Here is a 26,374-nt window from a genome sequence, read left to right as displayed (position 1 = left end):
ACCTGTCCTGCGCGGGCGCTGCCGAACCCCAGCGCGCAGCCACCCGCCCGGGCCAGGGGCTTCCTCAGCGCGTGGGTGTCCCTGCACGGAGGTAGCCCCGGTCTGGCTCTGCGGCCTCTGCCGCTGCAGGGTGAGCTGAGGACATCGCTGAAAGAGGCCCCGCATCCTTCTCTTCCACAGCCGTTGTGCATCATCATCTCTTCACCTGCCTGCGTAGTTCTGGAACCCAGAAACGGTCCTGCCCAGTGGTCTAGGTCTAGGAAAGGTGCCCAGTGTCACACAGTGACACAGATTAGTTGTTTCATACACCCCAAGGGAAGGGGCTGTGGCTGCTAAAGCACTGCACGGGAGCGGAAGCGGCAGCTGCAGCACAGAGGCCGAGGTCTCCCCAGCACCACGCACGGCTCAGCACTCCCTCAGGCAGTATCTACCAAAAAAGGTGGTGGGTCTGGGGCTGGACAAGGGATGTTTAAACTGACCACGGAACGTGGGGACCCCAGGCTAGCTTCCCGTACCTGCGTGTGTACCACATGCACCAAGAACAGTGCCACAACACACAGGGGACGGTGGCCTGCAGCAGGCTATTGGATGCCCACCCATTTTGAGTTGTTCAGTCCATCATCGCTACTTACTTCAAAGACAGACAGTTTAGATGAACCCTCAAATAATTTTTCTTAAAATAATATTAAACAATGGTTTGAGTTTTCTTGTTGAGAGTTTTATTAAATATACTACATCAGTATCTTTTACTCCATAATATTTTATCACTCACAGACTGACTTGCTTAAAAATGTATTTTATAGAAAAACATCTGCAAAATTAAAACTAAAAAAAATACATATTAATTACACACCTCTGGACAATCTGCATGTTAGCAAAGAATTCCTTTTATTATTTGACCTGAACATGTGCTTAAACAAGGAACATACTCATGAAACAAGACACACTCCTTGAATATGGCACACCTCAAATTACTCAGACAAAAGAAACTAGTGCAATCACGTTTAATTGCATCTAACAACAGAACAATAAAAATTACTTTCTATTCTTTCCAAAGCCATTCCATTTGTTTTCTTCCCACCACAACAAAACATCCAGTGGTTATTCCTGTAGATTGCTGTCCTTACATTGCATGAAGCAAACTTCATATCGGCTGATCCGTATTTACACTGAAGCATGCAAAGGAGGATACTGCAAGTATTTGCAATGCAAATCTATTAAATACATTATAACTGAACAACAAGGTGTCCCTTTAACACTGCAATTCTATAGCCTTTATCTGTGGTGGAAGTTTCCAGTGTATGAATTATAAAACAGCATACAATTCAGAAACAGAAAAAGAATTTTGCAAATTGTTTGTATTTTCAACTACTAAATCTTTCCAAGAGCTGTGTCTAACGCCGAAACCAAAGCCAGCTGTTGAGTAGCCAGAAAGCTACAGTAATCGAATACATGATCATTTCCCTTTTAGCACGCTCTTTGTTTTCTTCTTCCAGAAGTTGTAGGCGACGATTAAGTTTGATTATCTAAAAATAAATAAAGGCTTTTAATATTTGATTAAAAGTTGCCAGACTTTCTAGAAGCTTCTGAATAGCCATACAAAATTAGTATCTCAGACAGATGGATTTTAAACACTTGATAATTTGACTTTCTATCTTCAGTCACTAATGATCAGATCTTGCTGGTCTTAATAAGCAGGAACAGAAATGGAGTTGGACTCCCGAGATTCCCAGAACAATACAGGATACGTGAGGGCAGTCCAGCAGGGGTACAGGGAGGATCCCTCACCATATCTGTTATGGATACCTTTGCAGCCACATAGAAAACCTGTTCTTCCATTCTACTGCTACAGCTTTTTCTTAATATTATCAACTGCTATACTTCACATACCTGTCTTCTTAAGGAAGCAGCATCTACAACTGTCATGTCGTCTGGTGTTCCATCAAGCGTAGTATCCAAGTTGGAAAGACCATATCTATCAAATAAGGCAGATAGCTTAGCTGTCTCATCCATGCAAAGATAAGCAAGTACCATATTTTATCAGCATTCTAGTAGATTTATTTTTTGGTGGTGATGGAGAGAAGAATTATAAAACTTTTCCCCTAGCTTTTACAGAGTTGTCTGTTTCAATAGGATCCCAACTGAATAAAGCACAGACTCATATGAAGTGGGTAACTGCTTGCTTGCATCTGGGTTTATTGCTCTCCTAACGTAAATATTTTTTAAGGTTCTCCACATAGACAGACTTCTTGCTGTCACTTGGTCTCTCATAAGACTGCTTCCAGTTATTTAACTGATTAATGAAACCTGAAAATTACCTGAGCTGAAATGCAAAAGTTGCAAGAGACCTGGCAACAGATCAGAAATAACCAAATGAAAACTTGGAAAGAATTGGGTGTCTTATGCTTGGTATCTACTTAAATAGCCCAGGTGGACACCTACTGAGATTAATGATCTCAGTCACATTAATCTCAGTACTTCTGGCAGAGAACCTTGCAAATAAGGAGTCTAGCGCAGAGTCACTGCTTGCTGAACCTTGCATGCATGAGAAAGTTTGTTCCCAGAGCACCTCTCAGTTTTCTTAATGTAGCAATTCAGAGAAAGCATTATTCTAACTCCAGGGCAAGTTAATTAATTATGGCACATTTATTATCAGTTGGAGAGTGGCAGAAAGTCTACATAAAGTATGGTTTTGATCATCCAAATGCTACCTCTTAACCAGATTCTTTTCTAACCACTAATAGGTAAAAATAGTTCCTGATGCTGCACCTACCGCTGAGTTTCTCACTTCCCGTCTTAAAAACTCAGTTTCCAATATTAGTTCCCTTTGACTCACTTTCTCATTAGGACATACAAACAACTACTGCAAGCAGCTTAGGAAATCGAACAAAATTATATCAAGGCTACTGAATTCACAACAAAATATACCTAAAAGAATGTTCAGCATTTAATGACAGTTAAAGAAGTCAGCTTCGACTACTGTGAATACCAACTAGAATTCCTGAAGCTTGCAGAACGCACTGAAGTGCAGACAGTATTTTGCACTGCATGCTCCCCATCACTTCCAGCAAAGTTCTAAAGAACATCCTCAGCTCTGGCAACATTCTTGTCCCACCCCAACGGATAAATTATCAAATTTTTCCCTGTATCATTGTTCATTAATATGTTGTTTCTAAATTAAGAATTGCTGTCTCTAGATGAGAGTTGCGTTAGTCTGGATTTAGATAACAATGAGATCCTTGAGCAACACTGTATAAAAGATAGGAAGCCAATTACGTTTTGATCTGTGGATTTTTGGGTCGAAGGGTACACAGGGAGAGGGAAACCTTCTCTAGGTGAGATCAGGATAAAAATAGCTTTTAGTAAGGGAATAGTCAAATAAGCAACTGTCTGTCCACAGGGTCATAGCTGCTTTTAAAACACAGTACGAAGAAGGAAAAAAAGTTTTGGAAACTCTTTTTGTTAGGAAAAGGTTCTTTCATTAAGGATATTATTAATTTTTATTCTGAGGAGACTTCAAACATTCACTTAACTATAATTTATGCTATTTACTACTTGTAGTTCTTCCAGTTTGGGCAATACTACAAAGATTGAAACTGTTGCATTTTGGGTTGTTTTATTCTCCTCAGTGCTGTGAAGCCCACATTGCTAACTCAGCCAAGTTATTTTAGAATAAACCTAAGTTAATTGTAAAACAATTTGAATATGTCTACTACTGAAAAAAAGTCTGAAGCTTTGCGTGCACACACACAAAAAATAATCAGCTTTTCCTTACTACTACAGATCTCCTGAAATCCAAAGAAATTTCTGAGGAGGGTCTTTTTGTAGCCATATTTTATTTGTAGTAGATGGTAAAAAAATAAGAAAATTCCAGGAGAATCACAGCATAATTGTTCCTCATCATCTCTTGGGAAAAGCAGAGAAGCTAATCATTTCAGTGAGATGGGCACACCTCCCTCCCAGGTCACATAAATTTAACATAAAGTCACAGTGTATCACTGCTGCTCTACCAACTTTCAAACCATTGCAGGTATTAAATCAAGAGGGCTACCAGCAAAAACTCCCTTGAGATAATCTCTCGGACCATTACAAAAACTGAATTCCTGAGTTAGGGAAGAATCACCAGCTTGAATCCAGTGTCTACTTAAGCACAAATGTAATATTCATTTCGATGAAAACACAGAAGTGTAGTGGCAAAGAGGAATGACAGATGTGGAAGGGACTATGTTTTTTTCCTTCATCCTCATCATGAGATTATGTGTCAATCTTATATTCAGTTCCACTGAAACTACGTCAATCTGCCAAGATAACGGCAGTGAAGAGGCACCCAGCTACAACTAACAATCACAGGCACGTTACTAAGAGCACCTGGGCAAAACGAGGTGATGCAAGGCCAAATTTTCTAGCAATAAAAATACAAAACTTACTACTAAATAGAAAATACTTGAAGTATACTTCTAATGTCATTTAAAAGCCTCCCTGCACACATCACTTTGAGTCAGAACGCTGCAGCACGTTGCATCTATTAGACAAGTGGGGTCTTTGCAGGTGACTTGGATGGGTAAGAAATAAAAGCCTCTCAAGAGTTGAGAGGGAGGATAGAAATGAGCATTGTGTTTTAAAATAAGGACACTGGAAATAGGGAAACAGAACCCTGGATTTCAGAATCTAAATTAGTGGATCATGACTAACAAAAAAATACTCTTTACCTGGTGTTGTCGTGATGAGGGTTAGAGGAAGTGGTAGCAGCTGACCCACCACGCAACACTGGCCTACAGCAGGGTTTTGCAGACAGAAAGCACAAGACAGAAACAGGAAATGACAGAGATAAAAGGTAAAACACACAGAAAAAAGCAGCATCAAAATACTTCCACGTATATTGTATAATGTTTCAATGCAATATAATACCTATTTATTTTATTGTAAATTGCACTTTGTATTTCTTTTATTCAAAATTAATCAATTCTTAACGTTTACACAGCTAGGACATGCAGGCAAATTTTTCATGATAAAGCTTCAATTATGGGAGACAAACTGCTGGAACAGAGATTTGGGCAGAGGTTATTTGCTTTATAAAATAACCATGGGAAACTTCAGGTTTGAAAAAAACCCAACTCCTCCCAAAAACAAACAGTCCACCCAACAACAACGGGAGAAAAAAAATATGTATCTACGCATACTTATAAAAGCCTTTTAAATCATCCTCTCCTCCATCTAGGGAAAGGGTAGGTTTGTCTTGTCTTTATGCATCTATCCTAGCTGTAATTCAGAAAACCTGGGCTAGTAGCCTAAGGACCATATCAAGTCCAAAGAGAGGTAGATCACTCCAGGAAGAAGTGACTAAAATGTTCAAGTAGATGGTATGAACATCCTTACAAGTGCTGCTTTTTCAATTTCTTTTTTTTTTTTTTTTTTGTTCTTTCTCGGCAGAAAGGAAGAAAAGGTAGAGCTTTTTAAGTTGCTGCAACTCCATAACATACATTAACTTTGCAATAAGCAGTTACTGTGTCCCAGTTTACAGAAGGCACGAATACCAGCAGTACCGTCTGACAAAGCTGGTACTATGTGTTTTCAGTACCTCTGCTAATGAGGCATTAGTGCTCCACACCTGTGATGTGTAATACCCTGTTCAAGAGCCTGAAACCTTTTTTTCAGTTTCTTCCATTTTCCCAATGCCAACAGGAGGTACTCGTACCATGCATTTAACCCATGTATACTACAGGCTATAAAATTAAAGACAAAGAGAATCTAGGTGTGAAGATCTTTACAGCAGTACATGTAGGAGGCGGAGACTTGGTGCTGAGGTGGCTGGGAGATCACTGTGGCCTGGCCTGAAAACGAGCAAGAACCATACAAAAATATCACAACCACTGGTGTTTCATTTAGGATCAGGATCTAGGAGCCTTAGCAAACTCTGCTACCCAGTACAATACTTACTGGGACCAGGTCCTACTGTAATCGGCACTCTAAGTGCATACCACAGTGTTCTTCCATCTAGCACATAAAATAAGCCAGCATGATGCGTTTTACAAAACAGAAACCCCCATTCCCAATACATACAAGCAAAGAATATTCTTACCTAAATGCGTAAGGCCTTGCAGAAAGTTATCAAAAAAGGTATTCCTATTTTTTAATCAGAGAAATAATTCAACTAGTCTAAAGTCTTGTCTGTCAGATGCTAGAACTAAATACTTTGAGAAAGTATAAGAAACCCAGCAAAGAGCAGCTATGGAAAAGGTCACAATTTCATGGTGCACACAGGTCACCTTTTAATTAATTAATGGGCAGACATGTGAACACCAGCTTGTCAGTATCCACTGTGCCAGCAGGCACTTCCCGCACCATCTGACACAGGACAACATTTGGATTTTGTGTAATGAGAATCACAGGTCTCAAACGCCCTCTGAACTCTTTGCCTCTGTGGTATTTGCAGCAAGCAAAGTTTTCTAGCTGTTGTAGAACTAATCAAAACTAACTAATTCACACTACCCTTCGCAAGGAAAGCCTGGGGCTTGGAGGTAGCTGAGGGCTGCAGCAAGGAAAAAACCTGGAGCACTCTGGGATCTATGCAAATCAGGAACTTAATCCAAACTAAAGGCAGGTCTTTAATCCCACTTCCCAACACAGCCAGGCTGTTAAGAAGCTGCACATGATTTCTTCCTTTTCTCTGCAGTTCACATCTTGTTTCATTACAGGTGGACCCAAAAGGATCACCAGAGTATTTCCCTGCCTCTCCCACACTTTTTACTTGCTTGGTTTTATACATCAACAAAAAAATTCATTATATAGATCACAGTGGCCTCAAAACTGAGATCACCCAAAATCAGCAGCAAGTGTTTTGGTAAATACAGAATGCACAAGTGTAATATAGTTAAGCTATTAAATACATGGCCGCCTTTAAAAAACTGAGTAAGAGCACATTTAAACTTTGAATTTTCTGGCTTCTGCTGCCAATTCCATCCTAAACATTAACACATGATCAGAAGAAGCCGTAACTCTGAGGTCAAGTATACTCAGCTCTTAACTATTTCACTGCAAACACAGCGGCAGCCTGAAACACGAAGGGAATGCACAGTAATACAATTTAATGACAGTGGGAAAACAGGCAATAAGGCGGTGACCAAAGGAATCTGGTCTGCCTTCCGCTGCTTAGAACAGAGCATGCAATGGAAATACCACAGTAACGATGATCGTAAACACGTGGTCTGGGAGGAAAACAACAAGACGTGGACTATCTAGGCATCTGGGTCCAGCTTCCATCATTTCCGTGCGTGCACCCAGGGGACGGAGGCAGAGAAAGCAGCTGTGCTCTTTGTGCAGCAGAGAAAGCAGCTGTGTTCGTTCACCTCTCACTGCACTTTAAAACACCTCTGGAAATCTCGGAAAGGCCGTAAGAATGGGCACCAGGACTTTACGGACATGTTCTGGGCATAAACTGGGTACGCAGCTCAGCTTCCAAAGGACAGAAAGGACTGGGGCATTGAAGAACCGGTGACCAGAGGAAAACTGCTTTCCTTGCTTGTCTCAGTGCTGTGAGCGGTTACTTCCATAAAGCGATAGGCTACTGCTTTGCCCAGGCTCCTACATATTTGCAGACCTATTTAATTTTCTTCTGAACTATATTATTCCAATCTGAAGTTATATGTAGCCCTCTTCGATGGTCTTAACTCACATCCCATTTTATTTCTACCATGAAAAATATCATTAACTTGCTCAGTGTAAAAAGTGATCTCGTAGCACCTCAGGATATGATTATATGGGTAAAGTTTGTTAGAAAGGGCTATTCTGATTAAAGGAAATAGCAGTAAGTTTCCATACGTTTTTACCCTAAATAAAAAGGCACTGACCCAAAAGTATTGACCCAAGAGATGAAGAACAGTTCAGATAAAGCACAGATTTCAACACAACTCTATTCAGATATGAAATTGCCTTTTTTCCTGCGTTTAAGACAGCACTAAAATCTCCTTAAATGCAGGTTGTTGGGGTTTTTTTTTAGGCAGGGGTGTTCTGGGTGTTTTTTGCCCAGAGCATAAAAGATCAGTCTTTTAAAAGACACTAGGTACAGGCCCTACAGTCACTTGACAGAAATTGAAACAGAAAAATGGTTAGAACTGGGAAACAAAACTGACCTATTGTCCTCGTCCAAGCTGAAGGAAATGCAAGAGTAAACAGACAGTGTAAACAGTGATAATTAAAATGTTGCCCATTTAAATAACCTATTATGCGAGCAGTGCTGGCATAATTCATTATCTGCAGCAGTACCATCAGCACCTACCGTTAGCAGTTTTCGTAGATTGGAAAATATTTTGAGGGGGAAAAAAAAGAAAGGCAAGCCATGAAACATGTTAAAAATATTTCCAGTGAGTAATACATAGTCAGATCTTGTTCATTTTAAAAGATCTCTTCTAGTATTAAGCATAAAATATTAAAAGAGAGAAGGTTTTAAGATAGAAAGCGCATTACACAGAGCAAAAGTGCAGCAATTTAAAATGAACAATATTTTGCAACCATGCAAGTGGATCATCCAAATTTCACATTCCTACGCCAGCTGTAGAGCAATGATGGGTATCTAAAACCCAGCCACAAAGAATACACTTTCACCTTCTTGACAGGTTCATTATTTTGGCATCTATTTGTTCACAGGTGACTAGAAACAGGTTTCCCATTTCTTCTAGCAAGTTCACTAAGGACACCTCAAAAATCAACCCAAACCAGGAAGAGTAATGCAGCTTTTGAAGCATTCAGAACCCTAGAAATTTTCTGATAATTTAAGTAAGTTGAAAGTGTATGTATGCATATGTGTGTATTTTCCAGAATCCAAGAAAACATGGGCAAGAACATGCCTAATGGAAACTAGGAATACAACCTGCTAGTTTCGCTGCAGACTGGGGAAAGAGCTAGAATTTCAGTCTATATTTTAACAAGGACTCTTGGCAAAGTATCCGTAAGTGCTATTATTCACAGACAGCAGAATTCCTCCTTATCTGGGAGCTTCAATTTTGTAAAACAAAAAAACCTTGTAACTCCGTCTGGTTTTTAAAACTGACATGGAAAAAAGGCATTGCTGTCCAGCTGTTGACAGGCATCAAAATTTTAACAGCTACAGCCTGAAATTTCATAGGATTAAGTCAGGGTTAAGTACCCAATTCGAAGAATTTCAAGGGAAATTATGCAGCTAATTTCTTTTCGGTTTTTTTGTTTGTTTGATTGATTTTTTAAGTCCCAGTTTAAGAACACAAAAGCCAGCAAGACTGGAGTTCTCTACAATTCAGGCATGTTAATATGGGCATTTATATGTTGTCAGGTCAGCAAACATGGTGAGCTACGGGAGGTGCTAGTTCGGAAGGTGACTGCAAACACACAGACATTCACAATAAGATTGGCTTGAGAGTCACATTCTATTACCGAAACAACTAGAAAGCAAATCATTTAACTTCACACTACAAAACATTAAGAGTGCTGCTGGGATATTAGCAGCCAGAGGCAGGTGGCAAATTTCAAAGAACTTGCTCACACAAGCCACCCTGAAGGGCTGCAGGAGGAACGTGCAGTTTCTCCCAGTGTTCTTGCCAATTATCTCCTCTAATTGGACCTCTTGGCAAACCCCAGAGGTCTCTGCTAGCCCTACACTAGAGACTAACTGTGTGCAATTTTTACCTGAACCTCTGTGCTAGCATACTATTGAAATGAAAATTGCTTTTGGCAAATTAACCTTGCTATTACTAGTCTTTATGAACGTTTCTGTAGCGTTAGACATGCCGTTCTTGTAACGCTTAGAAGTGCCAGATCGACACAGTCCTGACATCAAGTGGGCAAAACTCCACCGACGAGAATGGAAATACCATACAATGATTGCCCTGAGGATTGTTTTGGCTCATTACCTCTCAAACTATCAACTCCTCCATAAAACCAGAGACAGCATTAATCAGAGGAGCAACCAGCTTCTTGGTATACATTGCCTTTCTTGCTCTCAGCATCCAGCAAAGTGGTCACCAGCAGTCATGTATCAACCAGAGACTATTCCCAGTATAAACTGAAACAGCCTAAAGTCTTGACATGTTTATCAAAAGCAGTGTCTGCAATGCCTTGCATCGTATTCTACCCTGTTTCTGCACATTTGTTTTAATGTTTTATGACAACATCAGCCCAATCTTATTGATTTGCACCACTGCTCACCGACAGAAAAGCAGGAGACAAGGCTAGTAAGTTTGCAGGCTCAGGGTCAAGTATTAATTGCAGAAAACACTGATAATCTGGGAACACTTCCTATTTTTTTACTTGGAAGGAAACCAAAACAATGCTATATTTGACTGAAACAGAAGCATTTTGAAATGTGAATTTTGGACAATTAAATTGCTTATGAATAGTGAAAGCAAAGGAAAGCAAAAGCAAATAATTTCATCTCATTATTTCATAAACAGAAACCAAACTCCACTAAAAAGGAGAAAAGAAGGGAAAAAAAAAAGGCAGCAAAAGCTGGCAGAATCAGTGACAACCAATCACCTGCGGTTTTCATCCAGCACATCCAAGACCTGCTGGTAAGCCCTACGAGTGGAAGACTGGATAAACGACAAAATGCCACGAGCAGAGTAAAGATTAGTTCCATCTTCAGGCAACATATTGGGAGGACAGACACGAGCCTGTTGCAGTGATGGTGTCACACTGTTCGTACAAGCATAGTAAATGAAGAGAGAAATACTATAGTCAGATTTTAAATTAAAAAAGCTTTTCAAATAGACCCCATTCCAAAATGCTTATTGCTTGCTTTTGGTTTACCCTTCTCCCACCACTATAAGGTAACACTCCCAAATTCTAGTACCGTAGGGATCATAAGCTACATTTGTGTATATTCTTTAGAAATAAACACAAGTAAAAATCCAAAACCAGTTTTGATCTGTTATACAAGGTAGCTTTAGAAAGTCCAAGTCCTCACTGACATCAATGAGAGAAGTGTTTTTACAAGCATCAGCATTTAAAAAAAATCCTACACAGAATTTCCTTTCAAAACAGAAGCCTTTTTCCATAAGGAGAACCTCACACAGAGCCTCTTCAACAAAAATTTGTCTTCAAGCTGTGACTAAAGATCAAGATAGTATTTTGATTTGCATGTGAACAAAGTTTAAAGGCAACTGCAAGCAATTCCAAAAAAAGCACAGAATTCATAACCCAGTGACAACAAATTACATGATCTGACTCTTTGACCATGAAGCAAAAATAATACTTAAAATACACGGGCTTGAAACTCAAACATGACCGTTTGGATTATAACAAACCTCATATCTATCAGACAGAAATTAGTTTTGATAAACTGCCTCTGATTTGCTTACATTTCTTTACATTCAACTTGACTTTATCCACATTTTCGTTCACACACATAGGTATTTTTAATATTTTTTTATTTAATCCAGAAACTTTAATTAAAGGCAAGATGCTTTTTTAATAGGAAGTAATTCATATCAATTTACTTGTAAATATTAACACAAATGCAAATGCAGTGTGAGTCACTGTACACTTTAAATCTTGGGACAGTTTTTATTCCATGATTAGCATCCATCATTCAACACATTTCCTTGCCACTTGTGCTTTGATCCAACACTTTTTGGATTTAGAATGCCAATCTTCCTGCCTTTGGCATTTTTAAGAAATCAAGCAAAGCATTACTGGCTGAGTGCTTAGAAGCTGGTTTGGTATTTAGATAATCTCTAGATGGGTTGTAATTCTATGGATGCTCTTATTTTGAATATAGTTGCTCTGTAACTGGCCGGCACTAAGATCACAAAATTGAGTAAGAAAGAGAATTCAATTGAAAAGGCAGAGTCAAAGCACGTTAGATGGATGCCACTTCACCCACAGAAGAGTTCAGCCATCCTGTGCTTCAAAAGACTTGCAAAGAGAGCAGTGGCTGGTGTTTAACTGATACTGGTCATTCATTATTACCTGAACTGCAGGTATTGTTTCATGCTCCTGTAGAGTACATTTGGACAAGAGAAAGTAAAAGGGAGGAGGAACACCTGTGCCGCTTCTTTACAGCTTTAATCATTCTCCAAGACTTGTAGAATCCATCTTTCTCATACTTACAATGACTTCTACTTTGCAATCAATGGTAGTGGTCACACCCACACCTATTACTCTTACGTTGCATTGGAAATAGCAATGTTCACTAGAAAAATATCCAGAAGCAGGGGCAAGTATGGAAATATTGCCACTAAAGGGAATTTGTGAGAATTTCTGCTCCTTTGTGGATTTGCTGGCTTGAAGCAAATGAGGGAAGAGCTGCAGGCTTAAACTTGTAGTATGTTTTACATTAAAAGTAATTTTTCCTTCATTTCCTAATAAATTTCCTAAAATTTCCTAATAAATCACTTAAGAGATTTATGGCATAGGCTGAAAGACAGCTTAAAAAAAAGGTAACAAACAGTATTTAGACATATTGCAATCTAGAAGATCTTGTGGAACTCCTGCTGTCCAGAATGATATTACTATACATACCACAGTAATGTTATTTGCATACAAATTTTCTGTAGATACCGAAAAAAAATCCTAAGAAACTATTTAACTAAAACTGTGCTAAATTCTCTAGAAGAACGTTACATGTGCTGATTAAATGGGAAGTGTACATAATAAGGAAAAATCAAGGCAGACTTCACAACTAGGTAATTCCTAACCCAGTGGTCTAGACTCTGAACTACTTTATGCTTGTCATTTTCAAGGTGGCTTGTAAGAAAAGGCAGTTTCAAGAGATCACTTCATTCATTTTAAGACAGTATTTAATTCTTATGTAAAAGACTATTTAGTTTCTTAAACTATTTAATTATTTAAAATCTATTTGCTCCTGGATACGAGCTAAACTGCACAGCTACATGCAATTACTCAAACTGTCTCCACAAAAGCTATTGCTAATTTTAATAACCTTCTAAAGTGCATTGTTTGAGAAAGACCTCTCTCTTCCTTTCTGTCTGAAAGCGAGAGTATTCTTTGAAGGGCTCAAATGTCAGGATTAAGGAATATGGGAGGGGAAAAAAAGGAAAAACAAGCCAAATTTTTCTTCTATTTCCCCTTTTCAGGATTCAAAATTATTGTCCTGTACATGTGGTAGTCCTTTGGACTATATCAGAGACCATAGAGAAGGAATATTATGGAGCAAATATCTGAATATAAACCAGTCAAGATGACTTAAGAGAAGAATCTCTAACATAAGGATAATTCTTTAATATTTAGTACGGTTACTTATCATTACACATTGTGGCTCTCTCCCTTCTCTCCTGCATTTCTAGTTAAATGGTCTTAGTCCTAGGTATAATTTTGTTTCGAATTTCTGAAAAGAATTCTTATATACAGCTCCAGCCACCTATTTGAGCACTCCCTGTTTACAAACACCAGTCAACTGCAGAGTCCAAAACCAAAACAAGCAACATGGAATTACAGAAAATACTATGGAAGAGCACAGTAACATTCCACTACATGCAGAGTTTTTAGTTTAGCAGTAAGTTCCCCTAAACCTTCTCAAAGCATTTGTGACGTACACAGGGTTTATTTCAGGTATTTCTCTGACTGACAGTTCTGGAAGTAGCAAATGAAAGGTAGAGATTTAACTAATTAAGGTTACTCTAAGTTCAACCACACAGAAAGACTGTATTCTCATTAAAGACGTGCACACCACCACCCTTCACCCCGTAACTTGCATAAAGAACAGAATTTCTCAAACTGTGAACTGAATTCTCTAGAGAGATGTGTTTTTCTAAGGGAAAGGCTGAAGCAGAAAAAAATTAAATGCTGTTCCCTCTTCCATGCATTCTTGGTCGTTTGCTGACTTTCAATGCAGAAGTGGAATCCTTGCATTCAACATTGGCTGGCAGTGGTCAACAAAGAGCTTTGTTTCTCCAGCTATTCAAAAACAGCCAAAGAACTAAGAATCAAACAAACTAAAGCTATTTTGAAATTTCATTTTTCTTTACAAATCGGTTCTTAGTTTACGATGTCCCTTTCATTTGCTTTTCTGTGTTATTTACACAGGGAAACAATTTGACCAAGTTTGAGAAACCCTGAAGCAAAATTAGAAATCAGACATTCAGAGTAGCAAAGGCTGTTTCAAATTTTATATTCTAAGCTATAGATATTTAGTCAGAAAATTAGTATTGCAGAGAGCTACATAATTAAACACACTCTTGATTTTCATATACCAGGTAACATTTAGGCTTACGTGCAGTCCTTAGTCGAAAGAGGTGACTGGAACCGTGGCATTTTATTTCTTGGGACAGTATCTGATCTGTGCCACCTTGAATAATAATTGTAATCTCTTAAGTAAGCATCCTTATAAATAGCGGGATTGTAATTTAGAGCGCTGTCATTACCGCTACACAGATAGGTAGTTATTGTACAAGCAGGTGCCTACTTGTCTCAGCTTTTTAAAAAGCATTTGAAAATTACTGTCTTTAGTGAACCCAACTCCCGAAAGATTCTCAGATCTGTCTCTGCATGCAACTGGGTGAAAAGAAGAGAAAGACAACAGAAAAGAAACAACTATTTGTACCATGTAGAGAACACTGTGATAGGGAGCTCAGCCATCCCTTTCCCTTCCGTCTGACAATCTATTCCAGAATGTTTTATTTTGTCACTTTGTAGGTCAAGCACTGGAATTTTGCACACTACATCTGAACATTTTGTCCAAGGAGGACAACTGTGGCCTAGATTAAAAGTGGATAATTATAGTCCTAGTTAGAAAACAAAGGGTTTAAAAGGCAGTGCTCTGTGTGCTTCTTCCATGGAGTCTTCATCACAGCACCTGAGCAGACTATCATGTCTATCAGGAGGTTGAATCAAGGAGGTATGAGAATCAAGCAAACAAGCATTAAAAAAAAAAAAAAAAAAAGGAGGGGGGGCATTTTTTTTATAGGAATTAAATATTTAAAGTGAAACATGTACTCTCCTATTTGAAGATATGAACTGGAGTCACACAAGCAGAGGAATGAAGAGCTGATCCTTGTCAAGTTAGACTACCATAGTATTTGTTACTGTATAAGTAAACTATTTAGACATGATATGAACTTAAAAGTCAAGCCAGTGCTGATGAAGTAGCAATGTATCATTACAGTAATTAGAACAAAGATTATTTTTTTTAGCCAGCAACACTGGAGATAAGACCTTTAGGAGCAGCTGGTTTCTTAGGTTTTTGCAGCACTGGAAAAAAATAGTATTTCTAGATGGTAAAGAAATTGCAGCGTGATATAAATGAGGTAACAGGTGTACAATTACATTTTCTGTAGTTCATAGAATATATTTGTAGTACAATTTATCTACTTAAATGGTCTAATTTATCAATGAGGAAGTTAAACTTAGAAGACATGCATCACATTTACTACGAAGCTTTTAATAGAAATAGCAGTCCCTGAACAAGGTGATACCCGGTACCATCTGAGGTAGCATAATTTACAAGCAGGCTGGTTTGCTTGTATTGCCTTGTTTAGAGCTATACAGTAACACTTCCACATGGGTAGCTTCTCTAAGTAGTGACCAGTGAAAACAGAACGCCACGTTATCAAGTTTGTTTCTAGAATTACTACTTCTCGATTTATTCACATGAAAATTGTGTATTTTCTCTTTAGTTTTCAGTCTATGTCCTGTGGGCCTAAACTGTGAGGAAACAAGAGCTAAGAGATACCTTCTTCATCAAGTACAAAAGGTTTGGCTTTCCTGCATTTGTGAGAGCTATACAAGTTCCACCACGAATATAGTGTTTTCATAATCTGAACTCCCAGAACATTCTCCTGAGAGTTAACCAGGTACATAGTCACATTCTCTACTTGGAGACTGACAAAACCTGGACAAGGGAGAAATGCCAGACTCAGCATCATGGAGAGTGCCACAGCATGTTCAAAACGATCTTTTTTTGGCTCATACTGAGTCAGAAGAAGCAACGACGACAGAAAAAGAAGCAGTTTCTAGGAACCAGAGATTTCAAAACAGTTATCTACACATGAGGCACAGCATAACTTCTGTCATAAGAAAACAAGTACTTGGGAGGAAAAAGACAATGAAGTTCTACTAAAATAAGTTAGCTGCGAGTCAGCAAGTACGGAACACTGCAGTGATGAAAGACAGCTTCTTCCAGGCGGGCAGCAGAGAGCACAGATACAGCAGGCTCAATATTAGCTAGCTGTTATTTTTCATACAAACAAAAGAGAAGAGATTCTGGATCAATCTGAAGTTTACATTATTTTCCTAAAAGGCACTCATAATGGAAACTGCTTGGCATTGGGAGTTTGATTTATCTGATAGACATTATGCAGGCACTAGCATGGGCATCAAGAGAAGAAAACTAATCTCCAGATGTGTCATCATTTCCTGGCTTTTCTAAATGATAAACTGAGTCACGCAAGCTACCAGTTATATGTCTGCTGATCACATCCTTTTTAAAAATTTACAGGATTCCAGGTGCGTATTTTATTGCTAAGCCTCTGAATGATTGATAGTAGATTAATAAACTGACAGCAAATAATATTCAGACCATCTAAAACCAGTAATCCTACATGTAGCTACTGAGCAACAGCAACAGCAAAGCGCACAGGTGCGTTTTGCAGATTTAGGATTTTCAGATTCAAGAAGTCCAAACACTTGTGAGAAATCTGACAGCAACCGGAAACATCCAGTCAGAGCTGATCTTACCAGTTTCCCAGATGGCACAGCCCATGACTTTCAGAAGACTAACCTAACCTGGGCAGCAAGGACAGTGTGATTTCAAGAAATGGCAAGAATTCATATACCATCTGTTTTTCCTTTAAGTGCAATACATCAGAGACTGGCAAAGCAGAGCTGGTAACACTGAAGGGGTGAACTTTTCCACAAGCAGCTTCCATCCCACGAAGACCACCTATTCCAGCACGCATCGTGTGCAGACTATGAGACAGGCAAGCCAAGGCCATTCCTGAAGCGAAATCTAACAGGACGTAACCGGATGACTGATACTACAGGGAACCTGGGCACTTAGTAGACTGATAGAACATTTGGAGACTGTGCTGATCAGGAGCTTAAGGATATGAATCTAGTTTTGCCAGCTCGGTGAATATATATGACTCAGCAGACTTGAATACCTACACATCTGCAATCTATAAGTCTGTATGAACCAAACACCTGATTAAGTAAGATGAGGAATATATGCAGCAATATTTCTAAGAAGATCTAGAGAAGGAGAATTACAACATGTCTGGAACATGCACCAAAGTACATATCACCAGTTTTAGCCAACCTAACTAACAGGTAGACAGATACATAGTACATGTAGTACCTCCTACTGCCCCTGCCATGAATAGAAGAAAACAGACATTTCTAGGACATAATTAACTTGATCTATTTTGGATGAAAAATAGGTACACCCTAAGTAGGTCATACACTTATTTCCCTCTAGATACAGAAAATTAAGTTTATGGTGCTTTAATTTACATTGGGACAGATTAATTCCATCTTTTAGGTCTTAAATCTAAGATCTTTTTGACAAGGGAGTGTTCTTTATGGTAGCTGTATCAGGGAACTTTTATATATGAGTTTGAAGTGTTACATTGCCAAAACAGTTATTGCTAGCTGGAAAGATGTTGTCACTCAGAATAAACTGCGATTAATCAAAGACTATCATATCTATTAAAAATATACAGACCTGTATGTCTTCAGAAAGCACTGTAAGAATTGCTACCTCAGATGGTAACAACAGATGAAGCTTCCAAATCTAAATGCTACTTGCCATTTTGGTCTCAAAAGATTAAGAAATATACTCACAGATTCCAATGCATTAGAGTACACTGCCACTAAAGGAAAACTACTTATTCTAATATCTATGAGGAAATACATATATTCTTTCTTCTAAGAATGAAAATCATTACAGTATCAACAGTGAGAGAACCTGAACATTTAGATGCACAAAGAACTCAATTTCCTGAAAATTCGGGGGGGAAATATTATGCCAGCTCAGAACCTGATAAATCTCCTGAAGTAACAATTCACAGTAACTGGTGAAACCAACTGTGAGCCCACACACTCCCACCTACGCATCCACTGCAAGAAAATACTTCACAAGTGAGTCACCTCACTAAACAAAAAGCAGAGAAATTAAGAAAAATGCTGGCCTTATAATATATAAAATTATGTAGTTGCCACAACATACAAAATATTAGTTGGAAAAAACAAATAACAAGGCGATAAGGAACAAAGTTGTGTGTCTGGAGTGCACCCTGTTGCTCTACTCACATGGAATCGTTTCGGGCCAGCTGGCCATTCTGTCGGGTGGCGTTTTCGCTCATGGAACGTTCTCTCTTCAGTCTTCCCACTGAGCGGACCTGCATGAAAAAGGAGAAAGAGGGAGATAGAAGACAGGGAATTCCACAAGGCACCTAATAACTTGCACTGGAGATTTGTAAGTTAGATCTGCCCTCAGACAGAAAGGCTTTTTCATGGTTTCCACAGTGATTAGGAGGAAAACAACTGATGACAGGATCTGATGTTGGTACATGTAAAACCAAGGTCCAAACTTATTGGAAGTCATGTTGTTATCTATTCATGTGGTCTGATGCCACAATTATCAACCAACAGAATTTTGAATACTGTGTTTAATATTACTTCCTATCACCAGAGATAAATATATTTCTACCGTATTTTATGAGTCTATAGGATATGCAGCTTCATAAATATTTTTCAGCTTTTAAGATGTCAATTACCACCATCCACCTGGATGCCAATGTTACACCATTCTTTCAAGACAGTTTTCAGAGTTTTGTTAAAACTCACTAATTCTATGTGGTGTTCTATCATCTGGCCGTGAATTCCAAAGGTTAATGATACATGTTAAAAGAATCTTAGTTTGTTTTTTGATAACCTGTAAACTAAAGTAGATCTGCAGCACAGTAGAGAAATCATCGGTCATTTCACCTTCTTTATTAGAATGCTTCTCAACTAAGGAAAAAGCAAAGTAAGTACTAGCCTCTTCATTCTGAGGTGTCTGCTGTGGAGGTTTTTCTAGGTCCAAAAAATCTAGCGGTCGATCACTAAGAGAAATAACACGGGGAGGAGTTTTCAGTGCCAGTGGTTTGAATGGAGTAGACTGAAGAAGGTCAAGGTCTGGTGGTCTGGAAAGTGGAATGTCTTCACTATTACCTGCAAGAACATCAGTTGTCAATGGAAAGCAAGCAGTTCTAATGTCCAAGGGCTAATTCTGAAGTTCAAAAAGATATCACATCAGTTACTTCCCCTGACTATGCCAAATAATTAAGTATACCTTACTTTAACAGAGCTCATATGTTAAAAACTATGGTTAAAGCTCTCATAAAGACCACATTAAATCGACACTTAATTGAACAGTTTCTCTGAGAACAATGATCCTGAGTAATCCTGAGCAACATCAGCTGTTACTGCAAGTGAGGGCACCTCTAATCTCAAAACACAGTCCTATGTATGGTGTACTTGTTTAGGAATAACGGTGTCTGGGGATGTGAGGATGTTGCTTTTTCAAAGCTTGAAATATATGCATGTCACACATTTTGCAAATTGTAAGGCCTTCAGCAGTTCCAGGTCTGCCACCGTAAAGCCCGTGACCATAAATACTAAACTAAGTATTGACAGAGTTCACACAATAATAGACAGATCCTTAACGTAATTAGCATTCTTATTATAATCACATTTTGCATGGCTAATATGTAGTACATCTCCAAAACTTGTTATCGTTAATCAGGTGCAAATCAATAAACATTAACTTCTTTTGCTCCAGAGGTGCTTTAGTAGGATGCAAAGTCAGCAATTAAACTTTCTGTTCATAATTCACTTGTTAACTCTCTCCACTACAAACTTTACCAAAACTATTCATGAAACATTTTCAGAGCTTAAGAAACTTCCTAAGTCAAAGTTGATAAGCAATAACTGTTTGAAAACCAGAAAGCATTCTACAGGTTTTTCTTTTAAAAATGTACCAGTACATATTTTTGTTCATCCAGAAATTTGGGGAATTAATTTAAATTTTCACCTTTTTTTTTTTTATTGAGATGCAGACATACCTGCCACTACAATCCGCTCTGGAACCTGCATAGTTACACTGGCATTTGGAAATCCTTCTTGGACGCCCTTCTCAAGGTCAGCATTTTGAGGAGCTACTTTGAGTTTTTCTGGGACCCTCATGCGCTGACTGATTCCTTCGGTGTATTCCATTTCATACTGAAGGCGATTAATTTCTGCCATCTCGGCAGCTGGAGATGGGAACGCAGCCCCACTCATTCTGACAAAAGAAAACCAAAAGCTGTAACAGCAATATAGGAAACCAGCAGAAACTGTGTCATGGAAACCCTGTTCTGATTGCTAGGCAAGTGGTAAATGATCCTAACTGAACAGATTTATTTAGAGAAACAAAATATACAAAAAAATTCATAGGAAGGGTAGTCACAAGGAGATGAGAGTCGAGGACAATGACAGAAGAACAAAGTAACCCTGTAGGCAACACTCCAAGCTGCACTGAGGGTCCTCAAACTGAGCTGTGACAAAAAGATGTCATACATACATTCTGCATGTAACGTACTGTTCCTGCACTGGCTGGTGGGAAAAGAAACAAACCCAAACCAACAAACCAAAAAGGACTTGTAGGAGATGTGTTGGGGACTGGTAAAGAAACATGAACTATTGGTCTGTATTTACACAGATGCAGGGTACTGGTACTTGAGAAAATGGATGAAGTCCTACAAAACTGGGTGTTGAAGTAGCAGAACTGAAGAAGGCTGGCTTGGGCAGCAGCCTTCTGCTCGCTGTCACCCACCCAGACCGCACTCCATCTTCAAGGGACAAAGCTCCTTACCAAGAGCCTGTCAAATTGGCTTGAAAACCCAGCACATTTGTAACTCGTTCCCAATCACAAGCAATTCTGGAAACTTCTCACTTCAGAATTTTTCTGTACATGAAAATCTTACTTTTGCAGAACAGATACAAGGCAGGCAGAGTGAGAACAAGACTTCACTTAAACTTTAAAGGGTTTGCCAATACTTTATATGTACATTTTCCTAGAAAAGGAGGGGAATTTCATATGAAGCAGCGGGGGAATTTCCGAGAAACTGGGCTGTGAGAGACTTACTAATACTGTAACTGCTGGGAGCCATTATCAAAGACAAACGGGGTTTTTGAGGTTAGGTTTACGGTTGAGAGAAAAAGAAATCCCAGAGCTGCACTCAGAGGTAGGCTGGAAAAGGGGCTGCTGATGCTGGAAAGGTAACTTGGGTAGCTGGGAGAAGTTGTTGACCTGGGCAGCAGCTAGTGGACCTTGTTGATGGCTGTCCTGGCTTTGGCTGGGATGAGAGTTAATTTTCTTCTTAGCAGCTGGTGCAGGACTGTGTTTTGGATTGGATGTGAGGACAATGCTGATGGCACGCTGATGGTTCTAGCTGTTGCTAGGTGATGTTTATACTAGGTCAAAGACCTTTCAGTTTCTCAGGCCCTGTCAGTGACAGGGCTGGAGGTGCACAAGAAGTTGGGAGGGGACACAGCCAGGAGAGCTGACCCCAACTAGCCAAAGGGATGTTCCATACCATAGAACATCATGCTCAGTATATAAACTGAGGGGGGGGGGGGGGGGGCGGGGTGGTGTTTGACCGGGGCTGCCAATTGCTGCCCTGGACTGGCTGGGCATTAGTCAGCAGGGGCTGAGCAACTGTACTGTGCATCACTTGTTGTCTTTCCTCCCTTCCCTTTGGATTTCATTCTTCTCTTCTTCTCATTGCAACAGATACTACTACTAGTATTGGGTTTATTTTATTTCAGTTATTACATTTTTCTTATCTCAACCCTCAAGTCTTACATTCCAATTCTCTTCCCTGTGGCTGGGGGAGCAATGAGCGAGTGGCCACATGGTGCTTCATTACCAGCTGGGGTTAAACCATGACAGTGGCTCAGGTGGAGACTGTGATTATGGGCTCGGTTAAGAGGGACATCCTGGAGCTGCTGCTGGGGCAGGGCTGGAAAGCAGCTCCCAGAGGAAACTGTCAGCTGCAAGGTTGTGAGAAACTTTTCACCCAAGCAATGGCTGGGGGGCCTTGTCAACAGCTCAGACTGAGACAACTGTTATTTTTAGGGCTAGGATTGAGAGATACTTATTTCTATACGTGTGTGTACATAACAATACATAATTGCAGTTTTTCTGGCAAACCTGCCTCTGGGAAGCATAGCCTGCTCTAGCAAGAAATCTTTTAGTGGTTTTGCTTGAAGTAGTTCCTTAAATGAAGTAATCTATCCTGGCAAAAAGGCAAGTTTTGCCACTATAATTGCAACTGCATTCTTTTACTATTTTTGGCATCAGGGCTATGTCTGCTGCCGAGTGCATGTTCTCATAAGCTGACCACGCTGAACTTTGCAAACAAAACGCCTCAGTGCAGACCATGTATGTGGCAGGTGAGACAGACCACGAGCCATTCCTCCCACCACCACACAGAAGCGACACTTCCCATATTTATCAAGAAAACCTCACTCTAAATAGTAACCTTCAGACAACGTAAAGAAACATACAGAAGGACCTGGATTGTGTAACCCTGTATTAAATGCATGCATTTAGCATATTTAAGATGTGATCCACTTGGCAATCCATCCTGGGATCCTCAGTGTTATTTTCAGGACTTTCTGTCACCACAGGTCAATGAAAGAATCTCATTCATCTCGAAGTCTCAGTGTAGCACAGTAAGAGAACGGGGGGTCAGGGAGAAGGCAAGAAGGTCATTGTTCTATGTAAACTTAAAACAAAAAAATAGTTATAAAGGAAATACCTGAAGTGATGCAGATTTAATACATCTGTATTAATTCTTACTGTTTGTATGTATCCATGAAAGAAACTGGAACAACTCATTTCATTAGAAATACACACTTTGGGGTTTTTTTTGTCCCGGATGTTTGGTCATGCGAGCTAGATTTGTCCTTTTTGCAAGACACTGGGTAGATCAGCCAGTGATGTGAACAAAGTATAGTTTTCTGACATTTCTATGCTCCAAAAGGTGCTGTTCACTTCAAAACACAATCTATGATCAGTAAAGTATTTCCAGATCAACAGGAGTAAAAATCATGTCAATAAAGAGACCGAATTTTAAGAAGAACTTGAAGTACCCAGAGCATCTACTGGCTGTTACAGTTATTGCTCACAAGAATTGACAAAAGGTGTTTCACTGCTTGTTCACTTTCCCATTTTGAAAAACCTGTATGGCTCTAATTTTTGCAATCAAGTATCGCTACACTGCAGCAGTGTATATACCACAGCATCCCTGAAGTTTGGCATTGCTTTTGTACGTAAGTCTGCAGGACAACTGCCTTTCAGCTGTAAGGTAACACACACTCAAAAAAGAAGAGCACTAGAACAGCCACTTTATAAATTAGATAGCACTTGTGTGGGTTTTAGCTGTACTATAGCCAAGGAGCTATAGATGCAATACCTCCACGTCTTCCTACTCTTGCCTACATCTCATCTACTTTGGGTCTTTAATAATTGTATTTTCTGTCAAAGTGATTTCAATTTTCATCCCTTTTTACAAGAGAAAAGCAAAGCAAGAAACAGTGAGATTTCAGCAACAGAAAACTTAAATATTTAAGCAGCTTGTTAAGAAAATCTCCAACTATTTAAAGAGAACAGAAATCAGAATTGTTTCTGTAATGTTCTTGTTACACGAAGCATTTTACAGAAGACATTAATAATAAATCAGGGAGAAGGAAGAATTGGTATTTACAGAACTTAGTAGGGCTGAGGGCTGAGAACAGAAAAGAAGTCTCAGAATGACGAGACAATAATAATACAATCACAAATACAGGACAAATAAAGGACAGAGAGCAGCTGAAGCACAAAGGAGCATGAGTGGCAAGTAACAAAAACGGAAAGAGAAAATCCAGAGGACAAGGGAAGAGAGAGTAAGAGAAGTTATAGAAGGTGAATGATACATGTTCAGAAAGCCACAGGGGTACCTCCCTCTCCCTCTCCTAGACAAGAGCATCAACAGAAGAGATGGCAATGAAGCAACAATTACGAAGCTGAAGGATGCCTTTTTGTCAGCATTCTGGCAAGAATCAGACATCGGCCATATCTGTGCTGCAATCGGGAATGTTGTGCACAGTGCACATGACTGCGTTAATCTGATATACGTGAAGATGAGTACTGGTAACAGTACAGCTGTGCCAGCACAAGAGTTCAGAGCAGGTTTTACAACCTTCAGGGAATCCCTTGTAACTTCTCCAGCTACATTATTACTGTTTGCTCCCCACATGGCTACTTTACAGCTGGTCTGTTGAAGCACACAGCAGCTACCAGGCGCTGCTTTGGCAAGTGTCAAGACAGCCTTCTGCCAAGTAAAAAGGGGGACAGGAGGACTTAAAGCAAAGTTAAGGATGGGTATTATAGGACCCAAAGGACGCTGTTATGGAACCCTAAAGATGTCAAACATATATTCCAGAGGCATGCAGCGTCAGAGGCTGTGAAATAGCACAGCACTAACGGAATGGTTTGAAGGAAAGGACAAGTGAGCATAGGTTAAACACTGAAAGCTGTTCTGCTTGGCACAGTCACACGTGCTGAACTCTTAAAATACATTACCCCCTCTCTTTAGCGCAAGGATGACATGCACAAAAGCCTATCTATTATACATGAACAAGGCTAGGGGATCACAAAACACTAAAGGCTGCATTCTTTCAAATTTGTTTTACTCCAGCTGGAGATTTAATGCAAAACACCTTTTCTTTTTAATAGGAAAAAATAGCGGAAACGTTGGGAGGAAGAAAAAAAGCTGTCACAGGCCGCCAGCCATTGGAACAGCCCTGGAACACCCGAACACCCACCGCGCCGCGGCAGCGGCCCTGGCCAGCGGAGGGGCGGGAGGGCCCCGGGGCCGAGTCTGCGGAGCCGCCCCAGCACGGGAACGCTTCCAGCCGGGCGCTGGGACGGGAGCCGGGCGCGCCGGGAACGGGCAGCGGCTCCCGGCCAGGGGGCGCGGGGAGGCGAAGGGGCGCCCCAGGCGGGGCGGGGGGCTGGCAGCGGCGAGCCCCGGGGAGCGCGGGGCGGGCGGGAGGGGGCCGGCGGCGGGGGCGAGCGCGGCCGTGAGGAGACGCGGCGGGACGGACGGCGGCGCGGGGGCCCAGCCTGGGGGGACGGCGGCTGCGAAGGGCGGGCCCGCGCCCAGGCCAGGCTCCCCCGGGACAACCGGGGACGCTGCCGCCAGGCCCCGGCGGCCCGTACTCACCCAGAGCGGCGGGGAGGCGGCGGGCGAGCCCAGCCCAGCCCTGCCCGCCCCGACCGGGCCGCTCCTGCCGCGCTGCGGGCCCTGGCGCTGCCTCCGGCGGGCGGCGGGCGTTAAGCGGCGCGCCGCGCCGCGGCCCCGCTCCTCCGGTAAGACGCAGAACGCGGCCGCCTCGGCCCCATCGGGCTCCCGTAAGGGCTGCCGGGCCGGGCAGCGCGTCACGTGACCGGGGGAGGGCGGAAGCGGCGCGCGCGGGTGCCTGACGCGCGCGGGGCCGTTCCGGGGCGGGGGGGGTGGCGCAAGGTGACCGCGGGGCCGGGGTGCTTGCCAAGCGGCGCCGCTGTCACGGCGACCCGCGGGCCGGAGGGAGGGGGCGGCCGGCCCCGCTTCCCGTGCGGAGAGCGGCCGGCAGCGGCGCAGGGCCGGGCGCGGGGGGGCGGCCGGGCCTGTCCCTCTGGCTGCGCGGGGGCGGCCGCCAGCGCTGCCCGGCCCGGGGCTGGGGCCTAGTGCCTCCCCCGCAGCAACCGGCGGTGCCCAAGGGGAAGCCGGCGCCCCCTGCCGCTCCCGCCGGCCCGTGGGCGTCGGTGCCGAGGGGCAGCGCTTCTCTGCTCCAGCTTCGCGCTGTGGCGGGGTAACGCACTGTGTAAGGTGAAGCACGGGGACCTGGTTCTGTGCTGGGCGGGTGGGAAATGCAGCCCGGCTGCGCACGGGCGAACGGCCTTGAAAGAAGAGGTGCTGCAGGGCACCGTTTCTGAAAGACGGCTGTCACTGAGGCAACTGCACGCCTCAGAAAAACTCAGCTGCTGCTTCAGCTTCAGCTCTTACCGGCTGGTGAACTTCACGGTCCTGTTGAGGGGTGCCTTTCCTATGTCAGTCGTCCCGTCCCTCCACCCCCCGTTAGCCTTACATGAAGCTTTTCACCAAATCCAGTTGACGGGGATCTCTTTCCTGCTCGACTTAAGCCCGGTTTGCAGACCAGCTCTGCCCGCAGCACAGCACCTCATGGCGGTGAAACACTTCCAAAGGCCCCATTAGGTGACCCCGACCCTTCCTGAAACCGGCTCTCGCTCACAGCACAGGCCACCGAAGAGCAGCTGCACCCTTGTGATAACTATCAATTTACCAATTCCATACCCCCCCCCCCCAAACTAAGAACACTA

The 26,374-nt window shown here is 41.5% G+C and overlaps 1 protein-coding gene across 9 annotated transcripts; it reads right to left on the bottom strand.

The window, feature by feature from the left end:
- Positions 1-869: 869 nt before the first annotated feature.
- Positions 870-26,178, bottom strand: MFF (mitochondrial fission factor). 9 transcript variants are annotated; one of them, XM_005443672.4, is made up of 9 exons: positions 26,040-26,178; positions 20,031-20,248; positions 18,965-19,137; positions 18,235-18,323; positions 14,201-14,275; positions 10,504-10,662; positions 4,710-4,772; positions 1,891-1,975; positions 870-1,526 (listed from the first exon to the last, which is right to left on the bottom strand). In XM_005443672.4, the coding sequence occupies exons 2-9, from the start codon at positions 20,245-20,247 to the stop codon at positions 1,395-1,397; spliced, it is 993 nt and encodes a 330-aa protein (XP_005443729.1). In that variant the 5' UTR covers position 20,248; positions 26,040-26,178; the 3' UTR covers positions 870-1,394. The 9 variants fall into 9 exon arrangements, with proteins under 9 accessions (XP_005443729.1, XP_055579533.1, XP_055579534.1 ...); XM_055723558.1 differs by lacking the exon at positions 26,040-26,178 and adding an exon at positions 25,218-25,448; XM_055723559.1 differs by lacking the exons at positions 4,710-4,772; positions 26,040-26,178 and adding an exon at positions 25,218-25,447.
- Between the last annotated feature and the right edge of the window lie 196 nt (positions 26,179-26,374).

This window comes from Falco cherrug, chromosome 11, assembly GCF_023634085.1.
Source record: "Falco cherrug isolate bFalChe1 chromosome 11, bFalChe1.pri, whole genome shotgun sequence".
Taxonomy (NCBI): Eukaryota; Metazoa; Chordata; class Aves; order Falconiformes; family Falconidae; genus Falco; species Falco cherrug.
Note: the sequence above shows the minus strand (reverse complement) of the source record. Positions and strands in the feature narration are given on the sequence as shown.